Genomic DNA, 20,046 nt, shown 5'->3' with positions numbered 1-20,046 from the left:
ATAAATATTCTTCTTCTATCGTGTGGGTTGTGAGGTAAATTACCAACCTCATCAACCAGGGTCAGGGTTATTATTGAGCCGCCAAAGGCCCCTGACATGGGTCATGTAACGACTATTTACTTACATCAGTGAGTAGTAACCGAGACTAACGGCTTAACGTGCCTTCCTAAGCACGAATCATCTTACTTTTTGGACAATCAGGTGATCAGCCTGTAATATCCTAACCAAACTAGGGATCAAAGAGTGATTGTTGTGATAAGTCCCCACCGGGATTCCAATCCAGGACCTCCGGATCGTGAGCCCAACGCTCTCCCACTAGACCGCATCGGCCGTTGGATAAATATGGAAAAGGTAGAGTCGGAAGAGGAAGGACTAGGCGAACATAACGCGATCAAATTGAAGATGTAATAAATAAATAAGGTAGATAAGGATGTAGCAGAGAAAGGTCAAACGGAAGAGTGGTATATTGGAAGTGTATGAGAGAAAATGATGCGTAAGTGCTTTAGCAAGAACAGGTGGAACTCTGCGGTATATACTTCTGCTGCTAATAGTCGTGTATGGATGTTGGATAAAAAATAATGTAATTTAAAATTACTGTATAATATTTCAGGCCGAACTAATGACGAGATTGGACAAACTGGAGAGGGCAGTTCCTGCCATCATCGCGTTTAATGTCTTCAAAGTCATTGGGGCAGACCTTTCGCCCGGTGGACTGGTAATTATGCATCATTTAACAATAATATACAATACTGAACATTGCACAATCACACAAGAAAAGAACAGTACACAAGTAGGGCAGAAGGAGTATACTAGGCGACCTAAGGGTGAAAGAAATTGTGATTAGAAATAATAATCGGAGCGGTGCACTAAGATAAATACAACTATAATAGCAGAGAACAGAGTAAGTGGCAGAAGGAAAAGAACTAACCCAGCAGTGGTTGATGAATGACATTATCAGTAACAATTTCATTTAAATTTTAGCATCTCGATTCTAATCACATATAGTATTATAGATTATATTTATAAATCCTGCGCGGTGTCTCGTTTATACTGTGTTCCGACATTTTGAAGGATACTGACTTCTTATCTTAGATCAACGACTGACCTCATCAACCCTGGTGTCAGGGTTACTATTGAGTCGTCAAAGGCCCCTGACATGGCTCATGCAACGACTACATAAACATAAACAGCCTATACACGTCCCATTGCTGGGCACAGGCCTCCCCTCAATCAACCGGATAACGACTACATACTTAAATTGCTATTTAGCAATAAGGCCGCCTATTGTACTTATGTTTTTATTCGTATGTTTATGTCCTTTGTATATGTCGTTGTGCAATAAAGTATTATTCATTGATTGATTGATTGATTAAGTAAATAGTAACCGGGACCGACTGCTTAAAGTGCCCTCCGAAGAACGGATCATCTTACTATCGATTTTCTATTCTACTTACTTTGGATACTGTCTGACCACGAGTCATATTATGTCTGTCATTCATAGTAGTATGTCACTTGAATAAGGACACGGACTATAAACCGAATGTTTGCAACTTCCAGAAAGCCTTAACGTCTCGTATCGGTCCGATGAGCAGCGACACCAAGACCATAATCGCCGAGATGAAGATGACCAGAGCCAGGGAAGCTAAGTGCTCCACGGTGAACATTGACAGCGTGCTCGGAGGAGCGTGCACGCCTGGTTTGAGGAAGCTTGAGGAGCAGATCCATAAGTAAGTCGATCTTTTATATATTTTATTTAAGTTTTTGATGAGATTGGTAGAAGCGAAAGTGGTGTGTCAGATAGTAAGTGAAATTCCATGGTCTCTACCAACCTTTCTTCACCAACATAGCATCACGCCTGTGAGGTGTATGGTAGGTATATATAGAAACTCCTCGGCAGCTATGTTCAAGTTCCATGTAATAGAAGGCGAGCCTCCTTCATCATCATCATCAGCCCATAAACGTCCCCACTGCTGGGGCGCGGGCCTTCCCTATGTATGGATAGGGAGATCGGGCCTTAAACCATCACGCGGGCCCAGTGCGGATTGATGGTTATTAACGACTGCTAATGCAACCGGGAACAACGGTTTAACGTGCCTTCCGAAGCACGGAGGAGCTCCAGATGAAAACTTTTTTTTGTGGTCACCCATCCTATGACCGGCCTTTGCGAAAGTTGCTTAACTTCAACAATCGCAGACCGAGCGCGTTTACCGCTGCGCCACCGTGCCTCCTTAATCAGGCACAAATCCTGGAAACACATGATAAAGTAAATTGATTTCCAGTAACTGTGTCAATTGTCTTTGATCCAAATATGAATTCAAACTCTTTTTATTTAGAGCCCGAACTGGGATTCGATCCCATGACACTAGGATGTAAGTCGCACGTTCTCCGAACAGGGCTATTAAGGATTTCAAGTTTCTTCATCAAGTTTATTGATATAGCTTTATAATGTAATGTTTGTTCATATAACTAACGAACGCTCCGCTACTGATAACGCTGCTTTACTAGTGTACTTAGCACGTAACATCGTTTAGAATCTTCCCCCTCTGCCGCCCCCCTGGCTACTGTTGATCTGTTAACGGATTGATCTTGTCTGCATGTTTGTCTTCATCATGTATGTTATTGTTATCGTAATTATAATTACCTGTGTCTGGAATAGTAAAACCATACAGTACAACCAATTATATAGCTATTGTACGTGGCAACTCACTGTTAAACTAGTTTATTTAAATATTAGCATTTATAACACTTACAGAATTAAGTGGTATATTTTGATTTTCACTTTATAGTCTCTCAAAGAAGCGGTATGTGGGTATGTAGAGCGAATGCGAGAGGAAATATACTGAAAGGTATTTAAGTGGTTGTGAACAAAAAAAACGATTTGTTTTAGTACGTTTGGTGGAAGCGGTAGTGGGTTCAGGATTTGTGCAAGAGAAACCAACGAAGCGGTAAACACAATATCCTGGGTGAACATGAACAAAAACGTCGATTCCAAAGCGGCCATTTTGAAATATTAAATTGGATTATTTTGTGCTAAAGGCATTCTTCCTTTACTATTTTCATTTAAGCCTGAGTCTAAATTTCTGAGACGTATCAGTGTTTCGTTCGTTTCAATTTTCATTCTTAAATCTACAACAGACGTGACAAGATACAAGAAATGTCTGAATGATTAAGATAAGGATTTTGGCAAAACAGTTTCTTAGAATTACAATTTGCAATATGATTGATCTCCACTTCCAGGCTGATAGCAGAGAAGAGAGAAGTAGACAACAAAACGCATCAGTTGAAGAGTACTCTAGAAGCAAGGATCAAGCAATTGGAATCTGAACTAGAAACAGCAAGAAGACAAGTGACTACTGCCGTGTGCTGCTCTGAAGCAAAGAAGGAAAGACTAGACGACCAGATCAACAAGCTAGAGAAGAAGATAAATAAGGAGAAAGAAGATGATAAGGTGAGTAAGGAAAGTGACGTTGTAGGGATGACCCTACAACCGCAAACAATGTATGTATATGGGACCGCATATGAATGCGGTCCCATATACATACATTGTTTGAGTTATTTTGTGTTACCCGGTATTATGTGTTTTAATTCAAGTATATAGTCTGGAACCCTGTCGCATTATCATATTTGCCATTGAAGAGACTCGGTCTCAATTTGTGAAATAAGTTAATGCGATATGGTTGTAAAGTATGTACAATCTTCCAATCAGTCAGAATTTTCTGACCGAACTTTTACTTGGAATATCTTTAGAATCTATCCAATCAATCAAGCTGTAAAAACAAGTTCACAAAGATAATTAGAGCTAGGTAACATAAAAAAATGGTTGTGAAATCAAATTATTAGAAAAAGTAGATTTAATAGGTTTTCTTAATATGATTTTTTTATACTTACTTAATTGCTAGGTACTTACAGATTGGCTTCAGCGTGCAGTTTTATGATATAAGCTGTAAAATCTAAATCACTTTATTTTGTTATGATATTTCAATTTTAGATTAGATTAGACTGGACGTAATTAACGGTTGTTATATCAATTTGACAGATAACAATAGGTTCGATAACCATCTGGTTTCAGTCGACGTTGCAGCTTTCCACAAATGATTGTTATCAGTGTTTGGCATAGAAACAACTGGACCGTATGAAGAATGCGGCGTGCGTAACGATCAGACTTGACTATATAACCAGTGAGACAACTGAAGAAACGCCCATATTTCATTCGTGCACCTAAATCGTCCATGCAAACCTACGATTTTACAATTTGGCAAAAAAATAACACAAATCAAATGATTGCGATGTTTCCGAAGCAATAGTATTTGAATTCATTAATTTATAATGAATTTGGTATATATTTGCAAAGTAATGAAGAGACTAAATCTAATATCAAACCTTATGTTATTATAAGACATACTAGCGCCATGAGGAAAGATGATCAGATGGGTTGAAAAGGCCATAAAGAAGCAATCTAAAAGGCAATTTTCCAATTTTTCAATTTTGCGCATGTAAATGCCAAAAATATTATTTGCTTTTTTAGATGAATTGCTTCCATGTGGCCTTTTTAACCCCACTAGTTCAAGTGACACGTGTTTGTCTTGTTTTGGCAACCTAGCGTACTGCTTTTTATAAAACAATGCCACAATCATCTCTTAGATTAAATTGCGATAGACGATTGTTGATAAAGCACTGCAACTGAACTACTTTTGTTGGTTAAATGCGCATACAGTATGATACGCGTTTATAAGTTCAAGGTTGAGATTGCGAAAGTAAAAGTCGATTGACCGACATTATGTGTGAGATAAGTGTTCGTTATTTGAAGGCACTATGTTACTGTGATATCGGAGATGTTTGATGTTTAAATTCGCCTTATCTGAGGCAGGAAAAGATCTGAGGACCATACAGCTTTGACTTTAGTAACTTAATCTTCCCCTTGACGGCTCTATAGTCACTGACAGTGTTGATGAGGTTGGTCATCGACCTAACAACGCGTACATGAAGATGAAAAATCCATACCAATATTACAAATGCAAAAGTAGGTGTCTAATTGTCATGCATACGTAAAACCTTTAGATGGAATTGGCATGGATAAGTTGAAACTCAGGGTACAAAGCAGGGTATAGAGTACCTTCTTTTCAGAGACGAACTTACTTTTTCCTGTACAACGGTATAACGACTTGCTTCTCAATCGGGGAGCGCCGGTTCAAATCCCGGTACCGGACTTGCACCAATGAGTTATTAATTTATCCTAAGGGCAGTTTTCACTAACACAGTTGTGTCGCCCATTTTAGAGGGTGATACGGCGCACCACCTATCGCGTGTTGGTTTAACAGAAAGCTTAGTGACGTGTGGGAAATTAGTTCATCTTGCGATGGTTGTACCTTTGACCACAATTGGTATATAGTCGTGAGCTTATGTTATAATATATTCTGTTGAAATTAGCACAACTACCGCGTCAAGCGAAGTCCACGTGGACGAAATCGCAGGGGTCTGATAATTTATATTTTCTTTAACAGAAACCCGCAGACGTTTTCACAGCTTCGAAGCTGCAGACGTTGATCAACTCGGAACAGAAGTTGCTGGCGCGAATCGCAGACCTGGAGCGAAGAGAGGCGGCATATCTGGAGATGTTGACTCAAGCGGATGATATGTGGGCGGAGATGGAAGGAGGGTACAAGAAGAAGATTGAGGATGCACAGAACACTGAAAACCAGCTGAAGGGAAAGGTAAAATTTAAGATATTATAGTTTTGGTCACTCAGAGGGCAATGGATAGGGCTATATTCGGTTTTCTCTGCGTGATCGAACCAAGAAAGAGGAGATCCGCAGACGAACCAAAGTTGCCGACATAGTAATAATGTAAATACACAAGATAAGTTATCATTAATATTACGTTTTCAGATAAAAACTTTAGAATGCGAGAAGAGCAGAAACTATAAGGACATCATCGAGCCGCTGAAGAAAAAACTTAAGGAACTAGAAGAAACAGAGTCCGTATCTCGCATAGCCCTTGAGAAGTTTGAAAGAGACACCGTATCGTTGATGAAGGAAAACCAGAACCTCAGCCAAAAGTATCAAAAAGCAAGCTCCGAAGTTCAGAGGACAGAGAACGAATTAAAGGTGCTTGATTCTAAGTTTAAGGTGAGGGGAATCATATTTATATAAACAGTATAACATACATCCCACAAACGCATAATATACATTCTACAATCGCGTAACAACATCCCATAATTGCATAATTATAATATTCTGTGCCAATAACCTTAACACATCGCTGGTATGCAAACTTGAACAGGTGTCTTGTTATTTCGCAAGGATTTCACCCACAATTGCATTTTATAAATCCCATAATTGCATTACATATATTCCACAGTTGTAAAATATAATTCCATAATTGACAGGCTTAACTTCAATATTCACATCAGCATCTCAGCTTTAAAAAATACAATATTCACAATAATCATATTTGGGATTTCTTAAGCACTGCAAAACATATCAAGCAAATAGTGTGCCAACTTTTCTAAGCTACAAACCATTTTTAAAATATACACTCTTACGTTTTCTAAATGCTCTTTAATTTAATAATGGTTTAATATTTGACAGAAAACTAAATTAATATTCAGTCAAAACACTACAGTATTTCTATAATTGCAAAAAAAATATTATGAGAAAAGTAAAAAATCCATTTGAAATTATAATTAAATGAGCAGTGAAGATTTTTAGTGTAGGTTTTATATAATACAATGTTATATATTCACAGAGTGAGCTAGAAAAGTTGCATAAACTCAATAAGCAACTTGTTGATGAGGTGTCAAATACACGGGCGGAGAATAAGAATATGGATAGTAGGTACACGAATGAGGTGGATAACCTCAAGAAGGAGCTAATGAGAGTGGCCAAGTACAACCAAGACTTGGATGTGACCAACGCAGAGCTTAGAGAAGAGGTAAGTGTAGTTAGGAGTTTCATAAGAAGAATCAACGCATGTGATGAAAGCTAAGAAAGTTTATGCATAGAAGATACTGTTAATTTTTTGAAGAATAATTTTCAAGTCCTTCGCAAGCGTTGATTTATAATTAAATTAAAAGTGTTTTTATTGTTTGATATAATTTGAAAGAACCCTTTGCACAACAATATTTTACATATATTGGCACATACGATTTATGCAGACTGCAATGTATTTTTATAAGTAGTTAATATCTTGGTGTAACTAGTTTAATGGGTATTGGCTATCGTACAGCATGACATGCACTCGTTACGCTTTTAATGTTTAGAGCTTTATTTTGTGTTCTAACCCTGCATGTTACGGTGTGGTTTGTCTCGCTCGGTTCATGTTAGCATGCGCCTTCGGATCGTGGAGTGTGTTGCATGGGGTGACAGAAGAAGTTTTAAGAAGACGTGTGTTCTCAGGTTGAATCTCTGGAAAAGCAGCTATCTATAACACAAAAGGCTTTGAACCAATGCAAGCGAAAATGCGATGAGAAGATCAAGACTCTTAGTCATGAACTGTCAATAAAAACTGAGGAGTTGGAAGAGTTGAGAAGTGAAACTATGAGACAGACGTACCACGCGTCTAGAGTAGAGCTGAAGCCAGACAGGACAGAGTATGTAGACGAGGGTTATTCAATATACACTGCAGTACCAAAGAAGACAGATTACGGAAGGATGCACCATAGCATGAGCTATATAACATCGGAGTCTGGATGCTCGTGTCCGTCGATGAGAAGCCAGCTGGTTAGTCAGTTGATCGAGGACCTGTTCGACAGGATCCACAACACGGTCGACGATGACTTGACGCGGTTGTGTAGAGAGATCACTCCTGTGAAGGGGAAGGAAGCTAGTGCTGAAACCAAAGCGAAAATCACGAATTACCTCCTGATGGCAATATCGAAGGAGCTTGTCAGATCCATAGGCGATGCTGATGCTAAGACTGATACAGAGGTGAGTATACTAACAAATTGTAACTAAATTATTTAACAGCGATAGATATCGATAATTCTCTAATTTAACTAATAATAACGATTTCTACTACTTTAATGGTTGTGGTAGATAATAATATTAATATTGTATTGTCACCAAAAATGCTAATCTGCATACATGATTTCTATGAGTTACTGACTGTTATTGTTTGAGTACCAATAAGTAGTTATACCTGAGCAGTTATTTTTTACATCTTTTCATATATTAGGTAGTTTATTTTTAAACCTTTTTTTATTTCTTAAATTAGCAAACATTAAATTGTTTTGTTATTTTTACCGTCTTGTATTTATCCAAACATAAATTTACTGTTTTTACATCAGGAATTAGACATCCTATCCTCCTATCTCTACATACATCATCCACAATCATCAGATTAGTTAGATAAAAACAAATTACCTTTGATACTTCGCAACTAGGGACCTTTTTTTGATTATCTAAGTATCTACTTCCCATCTTTCCAATCAAGGAATGGCAACGCGCAGTTTCGTCAATGACGTATTCAGTGCCGAACTACGCGAGCGACGCGCGCGGCGAGTTTGCGTCGCTGCGATTGGCTGGCAATGCCGGCGTGTTGCACGGCGCCACGCGATTGGCTAGCGTGAGCTGCGCCTGCGCGGCCGCACGGCTCTGCGCCGCTGTCCCTGAGCTTGCGGATAGCGTCAAGAGTTGTCAGGAGGTGGGTTTACTTTACGAAGCTTGACTTTTGTTGTGGAGTCTTAAACGCCACATTAAAAAAAAAGCAATATTGTAATTTGACATTTGCCATATTGCTTTTTTAGATGAATGGGTTCAATGTGGCCTTTTAACCCTAGAACAAAAAAAAACTGTACACTTGTCTGTATTATGCAGACAAAACTACAAAACAAAACAAAACTACAAAATTTTACTAAGACACGTCAAAAAAAAAAAAAACTAAACTTTAAAATCGTCAAAAGATTTCATTATGAATTCTAATATATTAATTTTTTTGATTTTCAGGAAGTATTGGACCATGGCGACGTGAAGATTATGGAGGAGCAGTTGGCGAACGCCATTGAAAGTATTGTTGTGAGTATTCAATCATTATCTACACTGGAGACACAGACGAACATAGTTACTCACTACATAGACTGCAGATGTTTTATAATTAAGGTATATTACGTGAGTCTATGAGATGAGTATAGTCTAACAACTCTACTTCAGTAGTAAGATTTGACTTTTGTACATACACTGCCTGAAAAGGTTCGTCAGTTTTCAAATTGATTCGTTGCGAGGCTGCGAGCGCATATTACCTTTTGAAGTCACAGAAATGGCTGTTGCACAGATACAAAGTTTAGATTTGCTCAACTGTTTAGCCAAATAGCCTCCGTGGTCTAGTGGTTAGAGCGTTAGGCTCACGATCTGCAGATTCGGGTTCGATTCCTGATGGGAATATTGTCGAAATCACTTTGTGAGACTGTCCTTTGTTTGGTGAGGACTTTTCAGGCTTGAATTACCTGATTGTCCGAAAAAGTAAGATGATTCCGTGCTTCGGAGGGCACGTTAAGCCGTTGGTCCCGGCTATTAGCCGTAAAAACACCTCCACCAACCCGCATTGCAGCAGCGTGGTGGAGTATACTCCATACCCCTTCCGGTTGATTGAGGGGAGGCCTGTGCTCCACAGTGGGACGTATATAGGCTGTTTATGTATGTTGAGCCAAAAATGATGGTTAATGTCATAATTTTATGTAACGTGCTTTTCTTTGCTTTCAGAATTGTCCATCTTGTGCGTTGGGCACAAATGCGATAGTTTGGAGCACGGACGTCTAAAGCCGTTAATCGTGCGATCTTTATGTAAGTTCCGGTTAATACATTATTATAAATCTAATTCACCTCCTATCCTATCACGTTGGTATAGCTAAAAGCTTGATCACGCGTGGGTGATCAGTTCATCTTGCGATGGATGTACAGTCGTGCATCCACTTTATCAGCAATATCATGTATCCACTTTAGAACCCAGTCGCACTATCATATTTGACATTTAATGAGACTTACGCTTTAATTTGTCAAAAAAGTTAATGTGACATGGTTTCAAAGTGTATACATATTAGTACTCGTGACCGTACCTGTGAATAGCCCTAGTGGGAATATAATCAATTGTGATGAAAGCCCTATTGGGATACAGGCGTGAGCTTATTTGTTATATAATAATAAGCAGATATTTTTAAATAAGACACAAAAAGAAAGGAGTAGCCTTAAAGTTAGCTTGCTTTTGGAGGGTTAAGCTTAAGAACCTGTATTAGGAGTCAAGTATTTGTAAAGTTGAGGAGCTCCGTGGCGCAGCGGTAAGCTCGGTCTGCGATTGTTGAAGTTAAGCACCTTCATAGGTCATAGGATGGGTGACCACACAAAAAAAGTTTACATCTCGAACTCCTCCTTCGCAAGGCACGTTAAGCCGTTGGTCCCGGCTGCATAAGCAGTCGTTAATAACCATCAATCCGCACTGGGCCCGCGTGATGGTTTAAGGCCCGATCTCCCTATCCATCCATAGGGAAGGCCCGTGCCCCAGCAGTGGCGACGTTAATGGGCTGATGATGATAATGACTTGTAAATATAATATATTTTTCTCTCTTTCATTCCAGGTGTAAAACCTCCACCGACCTCACTCTGGTGCCTTCATTAGTTAAGCCAGTAATTAACGATTGTATATAATCTGTATATTTCATAATACTCTAGAATTCGAACCTAACATAAGCGAACATTATCGAACAAGTCGTATCATTTCGAATAAGACATCGACATTTTTGTTTATCGTTTCCGTGCCAATCGTATTTAGTTTTGTGTAAATAGTTGTTTAACATTGTTTAAGCTTAACATTTCGATTACGAGTATTAATTTCTCTCGATTAATTTTATCGATTTTCATTGACGAATTTCTTCCTTGCTAATAAAATGGCAAACGATGTCTATGACGAATCAATGTAATTTGTACCTAACAAAGTTCTCAAATTAGCGATTTTATCTTTGTCTATTATTTGATTAGAAATGTTTTTATTTACGAAAAGTGAATTTCATTGATGATTAAAAATATAATTTAAACGATCGTTGTTTTAATTATTATGTTCCTGACTTTTTTGAAGTGTATATTTTGTGGTAACAGTAGGTACCTGAGTAAAATCCAAAATGTACCTTAGTACAGTAGATTAGATTTACAATAAGCTTATGGTAGTGTAGGCTTTGTTATTTTCGTAGTGCAAACATTATTAATTAGTTACATTTAAGTGGAGTGACTACCTATAGTAAACATAAGCTATTGAACTGACTAAAAACGAACGTAGACATTGTATAAGTACGTCCCTCTTCTGGGCTACCAGATTTCTAGATTTTTATCCATATTATAACATACGTACATACATACAAAAACTCACATCTATTCCCCATCGGCAGCAGAAACTATGGAATTCGATTTGCTTCGATCCTGACGCACTTCTCTTGCTTCCTCAACATTCGTCAATCATTTCATAAACGCGCGTGGTCCAAATAATAAACTTTTTAGATAACTGTCAGTCAAGTTCTTTAACAAAATAGTCGAAGAAAAAGAACAGAAAGACAAGGAATAAATGTCAATCATATCCGTTAATAAATAAACATTACTTGTCAAAATGTCTAAAGTAAAATTTTAAACATAATTTTTGCAAAATACACACATAGAATATATTGAAAATGCAAAAAAAATAAATTTAAGTTATGCGAACTTGTGTGATATGAAGTTAATAGTATTATGAGTAAGTTTAGTGTAGTACTTAGTAGATTTAGTAGTGTTCGAAATTAGTTGCATACGTAAATAAGCAGTGTATATCTATACGTGTCACTGGGCACAAACCATTTACCAGAAAAGTAACCAGTTACCAGATCATATCCACCACGGTGCTTGATGCAAAAAAACGCCGCGTGTTTTTTTTTTGGAAAGAGGAGAATTTAGCTGTCACAGCCTGAAGATCTTATAGAAGAAGAAGATGAAGTTTGCGCTAGGCTGTCCAAAAAAATGTTTATTTATACTAATAATCATTCAATTAATCTACTTATTTCAGTATCCAAGATCAACGAAATCAAAATATCACAAGGACTGTATACCTCCATACTTTTGAAATGCCTGGGGAAATGCTGCACCTGGCTTCCACGCCTGAAGCTTGGCGAAAGATTGTCTGTTCCTGCACCGACTGCGACTCCTACAACTGCTTCGCCCTACGACACGAAGCTGCTGCCGGCTGCACATGCAAACTGTGCGAACACTCCAAAACTTGCCTCTTTTACAATAAAGTAAAAACAAACTTAAATGCACCTTTACTAAAAACACCTCAAGCAAAGACACCACAAGTAAAAACACCTAAGACTTTCTCTTACCAAGACACAGGTACCTCAACACCAAAATGCAATATGTTACATAATCACACAGAGGATTGTAGTAAAAAGTTCCACGATGATTGCAACACCAAAAATACTCTTATCTTTTACGAAAATATAAAAGCACGTCTCGAGGAGGCTCAGGCTGCTATAAAAGACATAAAGTCTCGTCAGGAATCTAAAGACAAGTCGGTTCCACAGATACTTCCAACTGAAACCTTAAAATCACCTCCAAATATAACTCCACAGCCATCTCCTGATACGTTACCAAAAGCGTTTTCAGAGACGCCTTCACAAATTAAGAAAAAGACCACGCCAGGCGACCCTATCCCATATCCTATGAGATTAGAAAGTCTGAAAGCATGCTCATGTAAAATCTCTAAATCCTGCCCTTACTACAAGAAGGATAAACAACAAGTTTTAAGTGAACCAGGACAGGTACTAACAAACAATACATGTTCGTCCTATCTCATAACGAAACCGAACAACAAAATCGAGTCCAGCGAAACTGTTGCGAATAAGAAATACAGAGTCGTTCCAATCGTTGATTCTGACCGTACAGATTATATAAAAGTAGAAAGCACCGAGACTTATAACATCCATAAAAGCGACGAGAATGCCCCTAAAACTGAGAAAGATAATGAATACAAAAATACCATTAGAATTGATAAACTTGTCCTTTCTAACAGTGAGATGAAGCAGTATGAAAAGATAATTGAGGTGCTTAAATATATTTTAGAACAAAATCAAGAAAAAAGTCAAAACGCAAAGCAGAAAACAAATGTGAACCATGATACGATTAATAAAAAACACACTGATAAAAAATCTAAAGTGGATAAAGTTACAAATGTAAAGGTGGAAACAAATATAGATGTGGAGCACATTACTGACAAACCCAAGAGCAGTGATAAAAATATCAACGATAGTGTAAAGACAGCGAAAAAGAGTCAAACAAAAAAAGATGAGCATGACATTATAGACAACGGCAAGCATGCATTTGATTCGGTCAACATTACTAAAAAGGAGAAAATTACAAACAATCATCCTGATAACAACCTTAAAAAAACATCAAGTAAATGTAAAAACAAATTTTGTACCCTTGAAGGACACAAACCTTTTAAAAAGCGTATCGAATTACAAATAGTCTATGACATTCGTGGGAATGATAAGTTTTCCAGTAAAAGCGATGAAGTAGAAACCAAACCTAATCAAAACGTATCTTACTCCTGTTCTCACACTAAAACTTCGGCAGAACTAAGTGCCCAAATAATGAACGTACCTTTCAGAGAATATACAAAGTATATCAGTAAACCAGAACCTGCTATAGAAAGTACCCCGAAACAAAAAGGCAGTAAATATATACTTAAGAAAATAAAAGATATTTACGAAGCCTGCAGTTGTAAAGTTTGTGAATGCATCTCAAGTATAGTACCCGCGAACCCTACGACCAAAAGCGAAGTGTGCAACTGTAAACCTTGCGACTGTGACGAATGCCAAGGGTATGGAAAAGGGAGTACTACATCAGAAAAATGTAATTGTAGACCTTGCGAGTGCATTGAATGTACAAGCGCAAAACTTTCAGGTTCATGTGCCTGCAAGGCTTGCGAATGCATTGAATGTAAGTATAGTAACATAAAAAAATACAGAAAATATATAGTAGCTCCGGTTGGAGAAAACCAACAACGCCGTTACTGTGACTGTTCACCTTGTGGATGTTACGAATGTGCGCATCCGTACGGAACAGTAAGTAACCGAACAACTCAAGAAACGAGCACCGAGGTTCGTCGGCACCTCAACTGTCACTGTCACCCTTGCAACAATGTCGATTGTGAACAAGATGGAGCAGATACTTGTACCTGCGATAGGCATTCTAAAGTAATGAGCAAACCCGTATTGAAGGATACACAAGAATACGATATCCATCATGTCACAGTTTCAAACTTGGGTAGAAATGCCTATAAATGTAAAAAACTTGATAAAGGCGCTGCAGCGTGGCTATTTTCGACTACGCCAAAACAGAGCTCTAAAGAAGATAATACCAAAGTTGCTAATGCAATATGTGCCCAGTTTGGTTGCAGAGAAACAGAGACTTATGTTTTGCCATCTGCATTTCAAAGTAAAATAATTAAGAAACGTGATGGAAAATGGTTGTTTTCTGCTGCTGACTCAAACGAGGAATCTTCGCATAATAGCAACGCCAAGGTAATCGATCCAGTATCCACCCAGTTTGGTAGTAGAGAAATTAAAATATCTGACTCGGTGATAAGTAAAAGTGCATATCAGAATAAAAAAAATAAGAATGAAGATGCCAAATGGCTCTTTTTGAAACAACATTCCGATAACAACGTATTAGATGCATTATGTAAACGGTTTGGTTGTAATGAACCAAATCAAATAGCAGCTGTACCCGGTAGTGGCAATTGCGACGTCTACCAACCTGACTTACATTTACATCCAAAACAAAAAATCTCAATCAAAAAAGATAACGAGATTGCCGAGCCTGATGATGGCTGCAATGACAAAGTGTCAATATGTGAACCCTTTGGGTGTAAAGAAGTGGTTATCCATGACTCGAATATTAAAATACATCGAACTCAAAAAATCATGAAACGAAATAGCACCGATTCGAAATTATATGATCACACCCGTGATGATAATGATGTTAACGAATTAAATAATGGTGAACATCAAAACCAAGATATTGACAAAGATGATGCAGCATGGTTGTTCTCAGCTGTACGTAACCAAAACTCTAATAGAGATGATAATTCTAATGTAAGCGACGAGTTATGCAGCCGGTTTGGTGGCGACGATACGATAGCTGTTGCTTTAAATTTAACACGTAATTTCCCAACGGCAAAGTACTTTGCTAAAGTAAACAATTCCGGTGATTGCGACTGCAAACCGTGTAAATGTCCGAAATGTTTAAAACATTACAAAGAAGGTCACAATCCCAAAGAACGTATGAAAAATTGCTATTGTGAAATCTGCGAGTGTATTAATTGTGAAAGTATGTTGTGCGATACAAGTGTATGTGATTGCAAGCCTTGCGGTTGCAGCGAATGTCAGAAATTCTTGCCTTCTAGGCTGAGAACTTACGGTTACAGAAGACCAGAGTATACGAGTAAAAATAAAAAATCCGTATATCCTTGCATGAATGATAGCAGTAGTCGCTATCTTACGTTACTTAAAGCGAAACAATCGGATCGTTTCTTAGACAAAATTATAACCGATAAAGAAAGTAAAAACTTTTATCATTCTTATACAGAACCAAACCATAAAACGAAACCACAGGTCGATATGTACTGCGAAATTACAAGTAACAATAAAAATATTAACAGATCTCATAGAAACATTAACAAAGAACTTATAATGGATAGGGCAAATCCTAGTGTATTGAAAGATAAAATTCATGATTATGTAAGCAGGAAAAAAACGAATATTACGAAAGTTACTGAGAATACAAATAATGAATGTTACAAAGAAAAGCAAAGAGCCATGAAAAATAAAAATGACGAATCTATCACACGTGAATCGTCATCGTCTTTCGAACCATCTACTTCAGGATTGACACATGACAAAGAAATTAGTGACTTGAAAAATCGTAATACGAAATCGAAAGAGAGCTCTTGTAATAGCTCAGGCTACGACAATTCGAATTATTTAATCCGTTTCCCAAAGTCAACCGTCGAAACGTGTATAAGTGATGTCATGAATTTAAGTAATTACAAAAAGTCTGCTTTTACGCCTTTGAAACCATCACAGACCAAACCTGAAAGCGAGTACAAAACATCAACGATTTCAGAGTACCTTCATAACACCGTAGTTTTGAAAGATAAATATCCGTCAGTAAACCACAATAGTTCAAAACAAGGCGTCATAAAAATATCGAATCTTAAAATGTGCGAAAATTTTAATTCTGAAAGTCCTTGTGGTTGTCAACCATGCGATTGTGATAAATGTTTGTATAAAACAATAAAATACGACCGATGTCGTTGCGATTGTAATAATTGTTTTTGCTACGGAACGTGTCTCAGCGAAGATAAGTCTGTTTACATTCGGAAAAACGAGTTGACTCAAACTCTTGAGTTACAAGACAGCGGTGAAGTTAGTTTGCATAGTGCCCACAATATCAATCCGGAAACAAAAACTTTAGTCAAACAGTTTTACCCGGCATGGAATACTCAAGAATTAGAAGTTTCTAGGGACAAAGACATCCAACCTAAGGACACTAACAAAAATAGCACTGATGATAAATGCGCGATATATAAGAATGATAACTGCGTAATAAATTCATGTGGTGTAAATATTAATTATTACGACAGCGTACAACATACTTTAAGGGATGCTAAAGCATTTTCTTTAGAATTACTCAAAATACTACAAAAGTACGAGAAAGCAAACAAAGATTTTGATAGTGTGTCTAAGAAATTTAAGGAATTACAAGAAACACGCTTGAATGACGATGTCGTAGTAGATAAAGAAGAAAGTAGTAACTCAGAAGTAACGGAAAAAATACAACCAATAGAGAATGATTCAATCAATAATGAAAATGATTCAACTAAATCACAATTTCACATATATCCAGATAGCACAAACAAAATTGAAACTGTTGAATCTGTTACATCGATATCTTTACAAACCGTTCCCATAAATATCTCTAGCAATTTCGTGGATAATAAAAATGAAAGAAATAAAATTCTAACAGACATATATGATCTAAACGGACCCGAAATTGTTCCGTTAATTACACCAGATGAACAATGCCCTGAGCAAGAAAACAGTAATGTGAAGGTGATGTTAACATCGTTTAAAGATACAAATCATGTGCAAGAAAATAATGATATGAAGGTAAAGCTGGACAGTCTTAAAAATCAATACAAAATGTACAGTAAACTTATAAGTCGCGCTATAATAAAGTGCAAGAAAGAAAAATGGAAGAAAACGTGTAGCAGCGGATCACATTCGAAGTCGGCTAGTCCCGATAACTCGAGAAATTGTTACAGCTTAATACAGAATAATGGTCACGATGAAAACGTCTCTTTACTTAATAAAGAAACTAAAGATGAAATTAAAAAGGATAGCAATTACAAACTAAATACTGTTTACCTGAATACAGTAGATCCGAGAGACCTGGACAGTGTTTCTACGGATAAAATATTGGTAAGTTGCACATATTGTACTAGTTAGTAGCAATGATAATCTACATAATTTTTTTTGGCCATATGAAATGTTTGTTATCTCTTGTCTCTTTAATTACTTTTTATCATAATTAACATATTAACCGAATATTTTGCAGGTCTTCGAAAATAATGAAAATCTGTTTGCAAATTCTAACAAAGAATCATTTTTGGATAAAAACCAATTGACAACGAGTAATAACGTGAACGTGTCGTATCCAAATCTGGCACTGGAAAAAGAGGATGCCTTAATAGACATCCCTGCAAGGTTAAACACCAATGAGGCTATAGATTGTGTGGTAAGATAATATTTTGGTAAACGTAGCTATTTCAAGATTCTAAAGTGCGAATTTCGTTCAGTCTTTCCAAAGACCAGCCTTAAGGAACTGACTTAGTAGTCATGGCCTCAGGTAACCAAGACCCATTTTCGCATGTTTCACAACTTATGCTATACACTATATGTTTTGTGGCTTCAGAGTCAAGATGAGAACGTATATCAGAAAATGAGTTTTTCAAAGGGTTACTACAATATAATGAACAAAGACATCGAAGAAGCGTCGACTAGTCAAGATGAAACTTTAAGGGTAATTTATCTGTCGTTTACCACCAAAATTATTTAAAAACTTAAAAAAAGGCAACATTGAAACAATTCATCCAAAAATCAATATTGCAACTAGATATTTGCGCAACGAAAAGTAAGTGCGCAATTTCAACAAATGCCAAATAGCAATATTGCTTTCTTAGACGAATTGATGTGGCCTTTTTAACCCCCCTGAATTACTTTAACATTATTAAAAATGAATTCATCTTATCAGGCCGAATTTCAACGAAGATTTGAAAGTATGCCAAGCGTGCCACAGACGAAAGGGCGATTGTTAACGGGCATCGATAGTTCAATAGAAAAAATTGCATCCAGTAATATCATGGTGAGTGGTAATTGTTAATCATGAGATAGTAGGTAAGGATCAACTGAACATTGAATTATTACCAATATGACTTTTCTCGCTAGCACTAAACACTGTGAATATAAAAATGAAAGTGATTTTTAAATTGATATGACTATGTGCAGCATTTGTTTCAGAAGACGACGAGCAGCTACGACCCTAAGAAGGTGGCTTTCCAAACGGTGCGGAAGGTGTCGGATCACACTATATTAGTGAAGTGGAAAGTCCCTTTGATCACCACTGATATTGAAGGATACGAGGTAAAATTCCTCTTCATCATCACTATAACCAGACTTCTAAGAAACTTTCTCTCTTCTTCATGTAATTCAGATTTTACTCAAAATTTTTTAGTAACAATAACTGCAAAATATTAATTATAAATTAAAAGAGAGAGAGAAAAAATAATACGTGCCTTCATCCAGTACACTATGATAGGGTAGTCATTTTCTGAGTACGTACTATGAAGTCGTAGGCAAAAAAAATAACTACATTTTTTTACAAAATATTGAAATAAGTTACAAAGAATCCCCTTAATGAAGTTCATCTTGTGGTATGTTATCTCGAGTCCCTTTGTGCTATCGACGGCTGGCTTATCGCAACCATCATTCCATAAGTAGGTTTGAAACCTTTGGATAGTTTATCAGCTCTTGGCTGCTGGGTTAACCGCGACTTCACTAATCCGATGAAGATTTCATCATAATATTATCCTTTTGATTAACGACCTAGGATGGGATAATTCCCATCCAATTCCAGAATTGGTGCCTATTTTTTATCACTAACTGTATCTATGTTTCACAGCTGCTTCTGAACGGACGTTCAGTTCAGAAGATGCTCAGTCCAACGCACAACATGGCGGTTGTCACTTGCCTGCCGCATACCAACAAGGTCCTCCTTACCGTCCGCACCATCACCCTGGCGTCAGCTACCACTGGCAACTATCCTACCACCACAGTTGTCTATCGTCTTCGTTCCAAGTAGTCTTAAATTGTACGTCTTTTCAAATCACCGTTCAGAATAGTTGTAGTTTTCTGCTACAATAGACTGCTGCTAGATTTGTGCGGTATCGTGTGCTGCCTATATTGAAACTGGGAGAAATATTTGCCAGAGTTAATTACTAGAAGGTATAAGTTTCACATCCGCACAACTGGTCAGTCTTGACTTTTGATGCAGGTTTTCACATTTTATTTTACCAAATCTTTATCATTATTAGTTCTTGGAAATATTCACCTGTTAAGTAAATGGTAACGATAATATAAAATAGAACTAATTGGGTTGTTTTATTTATAGTGGTAATAATATTGTCATCAATATTTTGGAGGCTTCTTTTACTAAGATGATTGGCAAAGCCTCGGTATACAGATTATTTATTCGCGACTATAGTTGCTTGTTGTTCTTTGCAGACTAACATATTATGCGCCAAACTGTTTGGTGGAACGCGGAGGTCCGTGTAGCTCTATGAGGTGGAACAGGGTATCCGAGGCTAGATTTGCTCATTCACAGCCTGTGTTTACTGCCTCATCCGACCCATAGTCACACCAAGTCACCACACCAGTAGCAGTGTCGATGCCCAATGAAAATTTTATAGTGGTTAAATCCT

At 37.3% G+C, this 20,046-nt stretch overlaps 2 protein-coding genes across 7 annotated transcripts in view; both read left to right on the top strand.

Annotated features, from left to right (window-relative positions):
- Positions 1–11,020, top strand: part of LOC126371182 (axoneme-associated protein mst101(2)) — a 171,010-nt gene extending 159,990 nt beyond the window's left edge. For 2 of the 3 annotated variants that reach the window (XM_050016428.1, XM_050016427.1), the window contains 11 exons: positions 611–715; positions 1,558–1,727; positions 3,238–3,448; positions 5,502–5,711; positions 5,886–6,125; positions 6,745–6,930; positions 7,395–7,925; positions 8,431–8,640; positions 8,943–9,011; positions 9,696–9,776; positions 10,565–11,020. In XM_050016428.1, coding sequence (XP_049872385.1) covers positions 611–715; positions 1,558–1,727; positions 3,238–3,448; positions 5,502–5,711; positions 5,886–6,125; positions 6,745–6,930; positions 7,395–7,925; positions 8,431–8,640; positions 8,943–9,011; positions 9,696–9,752 — 1,989 coding nt within the window. In that variant the 3' untranslated portion in view covers positions 9,753–9,776; positions 10,565–11,020. The remainder of the gene's footprint in view (positions 1–610; positions 716–1,557; positions 1,728–3,237; positions 3,449–5,501; positions 5,712–5,885; positions 6,126–6,744; positions 6,931–7,394; positions 7,926–8,430; positions 8,641–8,942; positions 9,012–9,695; positions 9,777–10,564) is intronic. The other variant, XM_050016429.1, reaches the window with a different exon arrangement.
- A 947-nt stretch (positions 11,021–11,967) lies between these two features.
- On the top strand, positions 11,968–20,041 carry LOC126371175 (uncharacterized). 4 transcript variants are annotated; one of them, XM_050016405.1, is made up of 7 exons: positions 11,968–17,488; positions 17,625–17,804; positions 17,982–18,089; positions 18,321–18,431; positions 18,575–18,709; positions 19,248–19,436; positions 19,850–20,041. In XM_050016405.1, exons 1-6 carry the CDS (start codon positions 12,071–12,073, stop codon positions 19,425–19,427), a joined length of 6,132 nt encoding a protein of 2,043 aa, XP_049872362.1. In that variant the 5' UTR covers positions 11,968–12,070; the 3' UTR covers positions 19,428–19,436; positions 19,850–20,041. The 4 variants fall into 4 exon arrangements, with proteins under 4 accessions (XP_049872362.1, XP_049872364.1, XP_049872363.1 ...); XM_050016407.1 differs by lacking the exon at positions 19,850–20,041 and having other exon boundaries at positions 18,590–18,709; positions 19,248–19,683; XM_050016406.1 differs by lacking the exon at positions 19,850–20,041 and having other exon boundaries at positions 18,587–18,709; positions 19,248–19,683.
- The last annotated feature ends 5 nt before the right edge of the window (positions 20,042–20,046 follow it).

The sequence above is a fragment of the Pectinophora gossypiella genome, chromosome 12 (genome assembly GCF_024362695.1).
Source record: "Pectinophora gossypiella chromosome 12, ilPecGoss1.1, whole genome shotgun sequence".
Lineage (NCBI taxonomy): Eukaryota > Metazoa > Arthropoda > Insecta > Lepidoptera > Gelechiidae > Pectinophora > Pectinophora gossypiella.
Note: the sequence above shows the minus strand (reverse complement) of the source record. Positions and strands in the feature narration are given on the sequence as shown.

Coding starts and splice junctions, on each gene's coding strand:
- LOC126371175 (XM_050016405.1), top strand. CDS start 12,071: ATGCCTGGGGAAATGCTGCACCTGGCTTCCACGCCTGAAGCTTGGCGA. Junction 17,489..17,624: donor TTTCTACGGATAAAATATTG/GTAAGTTGCACA, acceptor AATATTTTGCAG/GTCTTCGAAAATAATGAAAA. Junction 18,432..18,574: donor TTGCATCCAGTAATATCATG/GTGAGTGGTAAT, acceptor GACTATGTGCAG/CATTTGTTTCAGAAGACGAC.